The 9467-nt window shown below is 42.4% G+C and overlaps 1 protein-coding gene across 2 annotated transcripts in view; it reads left to right on the forward strand.

Annotated features, from left to right (window-relative positions):
• Positions 1 to 7797: 7797 nt before the first annotated feature.
• rnf220b (ring finger protein 220b) overlaps positions 7798 to 9467 on the forward strand; it is a 45494-nt gene continuing 43824 nt past the window's right edge. For both annotated transcript variants that reach the window (XM_048252697.1, XM_048252698.1), the window contains exons 1-2: positions 7798 to 8019; positions 9453 to 9467. The exon at positions 9453 to 9467 is cut by the window's right edge and continues 772 nt beyond it. In XM_048252697.1, the coding sequence (XP_048108654.1) occupies positions 9462 to 9467 (6 nt within the window). In that variant the 5' untranslated portion in view covers positions 7798 to 8019; positions 9453 to 9461. The remainder of the gene's footprint in view (positions 8020 to 9452) is intronic.

Below are 9467 nucleotides of genomic sequence, written 5' to 3' on the forward strand. Positions count from 1 at the left end.
CAAACAATACAAGTGCCACATCAGAGTACGCATGCATAACCACACATCCAGTGCCCATCACGCTCACCTCTCCTGGCAAGACACGTACATTTGCACACATCCAGTACTAATCACTTTTAGCTTTCTTAGCACATACATATATAAATACATACATTTGTTATACAGTACAGTACAGATACAACACATAGGGGAACTGAAAATACAGTAGCTATCTGATGCAAGTATCATGGTGTTAATAGCTGAAGCTTTTGTGAGAGTATAAAATCCAGACATGTGCACAACTACATATTTCAGTGCCAATAATGTTCACTTTCTGGATAAACCACATTTGGGTATGTGCAGTTGTAAACATGATATACATATGATATGCTATATGTGTATAAACAACACATCAGGCTCTTCACAATAAGTTTACCCAAATACATATTCATTGTTCACCTCTCTCTGCCAACCCCTTTCAGACATATATAAATGTGATGTAACTACTGTATATGATCTATGAGGTAAATGTGTATGGTGAAATAAACTGTAGTTTCCCTCACCATACTACTTCATGCAGTACCGCATCAAGCTCTAAAAATATTTGCCAAGTAGCTGCGGGATACCAGACATTCTAGCCACTCAGAGACAAGCATCATGGGGAGAATGATTCAGAACCCACTCTTGCGACTGAAAAGGCTAAAACAACAGACTCCTTGGCAGCCGCTCCCTCCCAGAGACTCCAGTCTGGTGTGAAGGCGAACTTCCAAACTGCGCTGCTCTTGCCTTGACCCCGCGATCGAAAAACATTCTTTCAGCGGCAACAACACACAGAGAGAGAAAGAAACAGCTAGAGAGAGGGAGAGGACAAACATTGCACTCAACCAAAAGAGGAACCGCTGAACATAAAACTATTGGGACACCACAATGCGTCCTTTTCTCTGACTGTGATTGAATCAGCCGGCACAATCGGCTTGGCCAGAGATGGCCCCTGGACGGCGGCTTCTGTTCGGCTCTCCCCATGTCTTGTCACGTCGCCTCCTCCTCCTCCCCTGAGCCTCCCCAAAAAGGGTGTAATCAGCGTGAACTGAAGCACAGCGAAAAAAACATTTAAGTGAAGTAATGAAAGGGGATTGGGGAACCACTGAAGAATAACATTGGGGCTGCTTTGCCGCCGTCAAATCGCATCAGGCTCCCGGTAATAGATTCTCCACCAGACACTCAATTCCATTCAAAGGAGAGTCCTCTTTATCCCACCGCATCAAATATTTAAACACTTGTATTAGAGACAGTGTCAAGCTTCTCGGGCAGAGCGTCACGGCGCCAATACCCACACATCTATTTTTTCCCAACACACTTTCTTCTCCTCTTGTTAGAAGTCAGTGCACCTCGTACCTACAAGTAAACCCACATTTTTTGTTTTTGTCTCCCCTCAATCCATCACTCTCGAGACATAAAATATTAGAGGGGTCTTCTGTAGTTCAGTCTTTGTGGCTGGCTGGTCTTTTCAATTTGATGTGGGTGGGTTTAAAGTTCTCCAGGGAGAAACAGAGGGCTGAAGTTGGGGCAGGAGGAGAGAGAAACAGAAAGTACGAGAAGTGACAGAGCAGAGTTGGCCAACTCGGGGCCGACGCAGCCTAGCTTGTCAAATCTGTGGCCTCTAAATGAATTGGCATATCTGTTCCGAGCGTGGAGATATGTCTAGCGGCGCGCTTGGCTGCCGCCGGATTACACTGTCTGTTAGTGATGGGCATCTACAGACCACAAGCAAAAAGCAGCGTTTAACACCTCTCTATCCATTCTCCCACAGTCATGGGCCACTCTTATTCTCTCTCTCTCCTCTCATTTTCTCTCGTTTACTTATTATTCTCTTCTTCCTCCTCCTCCTCCTGAGCCTCCCTAAAAGGGTGTAATCAGCGTGAACTGAAGCAATGCGAAAAAACATTTAAGTGAAGTAATGAAAGGGGATTGGGGAACCACTGAAGAATAACATTGGGGCTGCTTTGCCGCCGTCAAATCGCATCAGGCTCCCGGTAATAGATTCTCCACCAGACACTCAATTCCATTCAAAGGAGAGTCCTCTTTATCCCACCGCATCAAATATTTAAACACTTGTATTAGAGACAGTGTCAAGCTTTCTCGGCAGAGCGTCCTGGCCAATACCCACACATCTATTTTTCCCAACACACTTTCTTCTCCTCTTGTTAGAAGTCAGTGCACCTCGTGACCTACAAGTAAACCCACATTTTTTGTTTTGTCTCCCCCCTCAATCCATCACTCTCGAGACATAAAATATTAGAGGGGTCTTCTGTAGTTCAGTCTTTGTGGCTGGCTGGTCTTTTCAATTTGATGTGGGTGGGTTTAAAGTTCTCCAGGGAGAAACAGAGGGCTGAAGTTGGGGCAGGAGGAGAGAGAAACAGAAAGTACGAGAAGTGACAGAGCAGAGTTGGCCAACTCAGGGCGAGCCTAGCTTTCAAATCTGTGGCCTCTAAATGAATTGGGCATATCTGTTCCGAAAGGGGGAGATATGTCTATGGCGCTATTGGCTGCCTGATTACACTGTCTGTTAGTGATGGGCATCTACAGACCACAAGCAAAAAGCAGCGTTTAACACCTCTCTATCCATTCTCCCACAGTCATGGGCCACTCTTATTCTCTCTCTCTCCTCTCCATTTCTCTCTCGTTTACTTATTATTCTCTTCTTCCTCCTCCTCCTCTTCTTCCTCACTCTTTTCCCCCTCTATCTCTCCCTCCCTCCCCCTTTGTGCTCCATGTCCTCCAACACACTCAAACAGGGGCCCCATTAGTTTAGCGAGCAGTGTTGTATGAAAGCCGGTGGTTGGTGGCTAATGCTGTTCCTATTCTCACTGGTCTGTGACAGCCCCCCGGTAATGCTGTTCCTGTCTAAATGGAGGGAGCCTTTCCATTAGGGCCCGGGGAAGGGCGCTGACACCTAACTGAGCCTTCCACTGCACTCCACTACTGATTAGTGGCTGGAAATGAGTTGGCGTGAGCCGAGAGGGAGCCTGACAAGAGGCTGAGGAGGTGGTGGACAGGACAGGACAGGACAGGACAGGACGGCATGGCTCCACAGTGCGCGCGCATGTGTGCGGTGCACAAATGTGTGAGTGTGTGTGTATGGAGTACGAGAGAGTATCAGAGAGTAAGGTAATTTGGCCAAAGAGATTGTTGCCTGTAAAAGACGGGGACTGTGAATGTTTTTTATTGGCAGTGGTCATTACTTATTCCAACCTTTGCCTTTTAACTTGAGGCATATGGTTGCCTACCACACAAAGGCACATTTACACAGAGAGAAAAAGAGATAATAAGGATTCCTGTTATTAGATTTAGACCTGGAGGGAGCACAAAGAGAAGCCATAGCATAGATTGAGATTTTTATGTCAGTGAAGTCTATTGCAGTCTACTGGCCGCACTTTCCCCCTGTGACTATTCCACTCTGAGAGAGCGTTCCCCTGCCCGCTTTCTGCCCAAACCGAACGTCTCTTATACATATATTATCCACCTTCCTCATTACACCGGATCATTCCAGAATTAGATTTCAGCCCTCCAATATTGGCTGCAAGAGCTGGCTGCTTTGTGCTGTAGTCAAAGGTTAAAATACCAATCAAGGTAACGCGGACGATGGAGCTAGACATTTTAATATTCGCTTAGCCGGTAATTGTAAGGGGATGTAATATCTTCTCCCTCGTACCATTATCCCAAAGGCAACATGTGTTAACAGGCCAGTAGAGCTGGAGAGTGGTGATCGTTTATGGAACTGCAGATAAGAAGGGGAAAAGAGAGAAGTCAAGGGGAGAGAGCTACACTCGAAAGACGTCCAGAGGATGGACAGGGGAGCACAGACAAGAGGCAAGGACTCACTCTGATGTTATAATCACACCCTACATCGGAAAGCTGTTTTCAACAGGGAGGTTCCATCTGTCTCAGAGAGATCTAGCCTCCTTAAGAATATTTTCTCACTGCATTGATCTGAATATGTAAGCCATTAGTATAGGAAAGTAGAGATCTATAAACTTGGCACTGGGCATACAGTATATGTTTTTATCTGCCATGTGCTTACAGTGCACCCAACTTGTAAGGTCCTCCGGATAAAAGTGTTTACATGTAAATGACAACGTGTATGTAAATGAAGCTGTAGGGCAGCCAGGCTAGCATGTTGTGATTGTCAAAGAGATCTGAGGTTGTTGTCCCGAGATCATCTCGGTGTGTTTGGCTATTGTAGGAGCATCTCCTTACTGTAGGGATAGAGAATGTCACTATCACCCCTTCTCCACCCTCCACCACCACCACCAAAAACACACACAGCCCTGAGGGCCTTCATAGTACCCCTCCCCACCTCCACCCCTTCCTGTCCCCATGATAGACATGGCAGAGTACAGGCTAATCACTGGTGACACAGCATGGAGGGGAGAGGCCTGTTTGCAGTCAGCGGTGCGTTTGTTGGTAATTATTTTGAGAGTGTCACGTCAATGTCAGCCTCCTGGCTTGGGGAGACAGGGTGACGGAGGGAGAGAGGGAGGGAGGGAGGGGTAGACTGGATGAGGGGTGGGCTGAGGAGGGGGGGGGTGCTGCCTGTCATTACTCCTCACTGTTAGCCACTTTGCCGTCTGCGGAGGGAGAGAGGAGGGAGGCGGACAGGGGCTGAGAAAATATAAGGGAATGTCTTCGGCTTTCAGCTGTTTATTCGTCTGTTTTCCATACTCCCCCCCGCATCCTTGCCCTTCTTTGCCTCATAGAAACACAGCGCCTTGTTTACATACGTCGCTTTGAAACAACATTAGCTAACCATGCGAGTAGACACACACATACACAGGTCTGGTCTCAGCACGCTTGGTGTTGATAGTTTAATGACCGCTTGGGTTTGCGGGGCTGGCTTGGCGCGCTTGTGAATGATGTGAGTATGTAAACAGGACCGGGCTGAAGTGAAAGACCAGGGAGGCTGGCCGGGATGGGGATCAGGACGTCGGGCGGCCCAGCTGTGTGGGGCTTTAACCCCTTGCATGCTTAGAGGAGGCGACAGGACTCAGGGGAGGAAGCGATCAATGATAGAGACCCTAATGCGCCTAGCTGTATTACTTGTCACATTCGAGCTGGCTGGTCTGTAAGATGACACACACACACATACACACACTCACATTCACACACTCCCATACACAGACACACACATGTGTGTGTGTGTGTGTTTGGAAGGTAAAGAAAAATTGAGCTAAGCTGTCTGCCTCTCAGTCTCTCTGTTTCACAGACCTTCTCCTCTCCTCTACTGTGTCACCTTCTTTCACCTTCAGTGGCTGGTTTATGTTAACCCCAAGTTTAATAAGGATATAACTTCTTCCTGACAAACTAAAAAAAAACTATTGTTTGCACCGATAACAAGACTTCACCAATCAAGCATAAATTCAGCATTCATCTAAGGTACTTAACGCTGTTTAACTGAAATCTGAAATGAGGATAATAACCGTTTCACCAAGAGGATGTGCTGTTGTGTATTAGGCTACTCCATTACCAAAACAAAAAGATCAGCAATTAAACTTGAATTATGTCTAATCACTCTGCAACTATATACAAAGTAATTAAGTTTTTATGCTTTGAAAATGAATCTAGGTGTGAAATGGAACTTTTGATTTGAAAGTATGCCTTCCAGCCTGCAACTACTTACTTTGGGTTTCAGCTCCAGCGCGCAATTATCCAGGCACTAAGTTAAAAGAGTAAGTTAACAGTGTCTGGCATCATAATGAGCCTAGTAAGCACTTGGATAGCTAATATTAAATTGTTATTTAATTAGCGGTGTCCTGGGCATACATTACATTGACTATATGAATATAGAGAGTATCTTAAATTTACTGTAGAGCCAATATACACCAAGATATCCAAGTTCATAAACCTTTAAGCTTTACTTTGAGATAGCAACAATGACATGCAAGAGCACAAGTGTATTTGTAAATACCACGGCTGTGATGAAGTCAAGTCATGCAAACAGAAGATGATTCAGACAGAGTGGGGCATAGAGGTTGACATATCGTGGACATCACAGCAAATCAGCATCACACACACACACACACACACACATGCAGAGACAAGGACTGTCAGTCTTGTAATTAGGAAGCTGACCAGTCCGTGTACCTTGAGGTGTCAAATAATTCTGGAACTAGAGACCACAGAAGATTATGTGGCCTCTCTTAACCTTGGTATGTTCAGTGAGATTTTGGTAAGAGGTGAAATTCAAGCAATGTCAAGGCACTTTAAATGTTAAAGTATGCAAATATTTTCCTACAGGAACTGTTTTGGCCCATTTATGTGCAGAATAACTGAGATGCCTGATTTGTCGAGTCAGAAAATAGATTTGAGGGAAATCTTCCCCACAAACTGGTTCTGCATTGATACAGAAAAGATTAGCAGTGTTACAGTACAGAAAAGGAGATGTCCGGTAAAGTGGATTTTTATTTGCTGATCAATTTCAAAGGAGAATCACTGCCTCCTCAATTAGAATAAAAAAAACACATGCTTTTAAAAACCTCTCTCTCTCACACACACACACACACAGACACACACACAGACATACATGCATACCCAAATATCTGTGACGGCCATCATATGCTTCAAGCTTGTCAGTTAAACAGAAATGAAGTGTCACATTAGATTACCAATGAATAGTGTCTCCACTAGTTCAAGGCAGTAAGGAATTATTTCAATCTGATTATTTCAAAATGCTCTAGGGAGGAGAAATAATTATATCCACAAATCAAGAATATTTTTAATATTCAGATAATGTCATATTGAAATGTGGGGCAGCACACGCATAATTAAAAAATGGCTGTTGTTTTACAGTGAGCTCTTTAACTTAATGGGGGTTATGACGGATATGTCTAGGATTTATCATTATTCCGCTGATGTACATTATATCATTATTGTACAATGTATAAAATTTACCGCAAGGCCAAAGCTTTCTGGCACACTGTCAAATGACACATTTAGCATGTAACACATCCTGTGAATATGTAAAAAAAAAATTCCATAGTTGTCAACAGAACTAACTGAGTGACCCTCCATATAAAGGCAAGACTCACTGCAACATGTATATAATATAGGACTATGTAATGGTCTTAAATATTGTAACAAATATTACATAATCTTTTAATATGACACATTTTTTTTAATATGTTCATATTAATATCAATAATTTAAAAAATATGACATTTACGAGATTAAATGTCTGTAAAACATACTCGCTTGTAGATATATGGCTGTTAGAGAAAAAATATGCTCCTTTGTTACCTTTGGTCATTCTCTGATGTTCCCATGGACCAACAGGTGTAATGTGTGTCTCATCCAGCAGGTGGACGCTGGTACTACACATCGTAACAGGGGAACCTTTCGGTCTAACTTTAGAGTATAGGCTACCCCTAACTTGAACAAAAAGCCCTGGGACTTTTTGACCATACTTTTCCAGACATAAAGCAATACATAAATGTGAAAATCTTGATACTGTGGTTACCCTAATTAGGATTTTCAAGCAATAGAAAATGTCATCTCTCATCTCTCCCAATCTAGGACTCCTACAGCACATGTCAATTCCATGAAAAAGAAAGAAAAAACATTTAGCACGTGTGGTGAAGAAATTACCATTACCAATATATCCAATATCTTACTCTGATATAGATGTAGCCTAACCCAGTAGGAGATAATGAATTCACTGTTCACAAGGCGGCTCGAATGCTCCCACGGGAGAGAGCGAAGACGAAGGTGGAGGAAGGAAGAGCGAGAGAGAATGTCATTCTCAGAGAGGACCGACGTTGAGCGGTAGCACTTCTCTTGTCAGCCAACCTCGCCACAGTTGCTTCGCGCAGGACCCAAGTGAAGCCTACATGTTAACGAGGTTCATACGTTTAATTTCAAAGCAAAGGTGCATTTACTCTGTTCGCGACGTGTCGGACCCCCACGAACAAACCTCTACTGGTACGTTTTGAGAAGGGACGGAAGACGTTTCACATCGCTGGAGGGACTCCTGTCATCATCCCGTGGGTAGGGTTTTAAAATAATTGGCATAGCCTAATTTGTTTGTTGTTGTGCATACCGTTATTTCAAACGAGCTATTGTAGGTGGCTATTTCTCATGAACATAAATTCGTTTCTTTACCATGGAAGTTTATGCTGTGAGAGCGCTTGGTTTATCAATGCTTAGCCTACTACAGAAGTTATTCTGAAGTTCCAATTTATAAACAATAGGATTAGATTCTACATAGCAAGCATTTAATTAAATATATATCTGAAATATAAATATATAGGCCTATCTGATATAAATATATATCTGATATCTGAAATATCATAAAAAGAAATACTGCATAACTGCAGATGATAACATGCACACTAGTTTATTACAGTAATAGCCAAACTAATATGTTGGGGGCAATAAACTTGTAACGATAACTGAAATAGAATTTATTTTCAGAAAAAAGACATAGGACACTCAAAACCTCTCTTAAAGTGCCTCTAAAAATAAGAAAATCACATTTGAAATAATTCAGAGATGTATACTTTGTTATTATATAATACTAATATAAATTTATTGCTGCATATCATATCTTATAATTTAATATTGCTTGATATTAAAAAAAACTTAATTTTCAGCTACAGTAACACTTTTCTGTTGAATTCGTTTTGGTCCGTGTGAATTTATGTATATGGGTCTTTATGTGTGTTTAGATTGAAATTAAATAGCAACTATTGGAACTCGGTTTCCTGCCTAAATAATGTATTGCACATACGCCATATGTTTCATAGAATTTATGTCAACGGTTGGAAGACGAAAGCACCAAACAGCCTACACAAAATATGTTTTGCCGCCTACAGTATACACCCGTGAAGTTTATTCTAATTCTTAGGTTTTCATAAGCTTTTCGTAATTGTGATTTATAATGCGAGAGACTTCTGTTCTCAACAACTAGCAATCAGTTAAGTACTTTAAAATAGATTCTCACCTTTCAGCACCCCTTACAAAAGCCCTCACAGTATCGGTGACCACTGGCGCGCGTAATTGACATAAAATGCCTTCGGAGGGCAAGGCTTTCACATGGCCAATTTCCGTTTTGAACAAGACAAGGGCACCATTTCACCTTTCAATCGGTGAAAATATATTTTTATGACGTTATGGATTTAGTTTTTTTTCCAGATGAAAGCTAGTTGGTTTCAAAACTGGGCTATTAACCCACCATTTGGTGAAATTTTTAAAGACTGTGGACAGTGTAAATCTGCATGAATCTTTAACAGTTGCCCTGGGAAAGAACACATTCGTTTTCTGTACATAGTGCTTTTCAGGCATGCACAAACATGTTTGCAAATTGATTAATATTTTCTAAAACAGTTTAGGTTTTAGCATTCATTATAAAAAAATCCTGAAACTAAGAATCAACATCATTTAACAATTTCCTCCTCTTCTTGTTCTCCAAATAACCTTAGTATCCCTGGATGTGC

This window comes from Alosa alosa, chromosome 9, assembly GCF_017589495.1.
Source record: "Alosa alosa isolate M-15738 ecotype Scorff River chromosome 9, AALO_Geno_1.1, whole genome shotgun sequence".
Lineage (NCBI taxonomy): Eukaryota > Metazoa > Chordata > Actinopteri > Clupeiformes > Clupeidae > Alosa > Alosa alosa.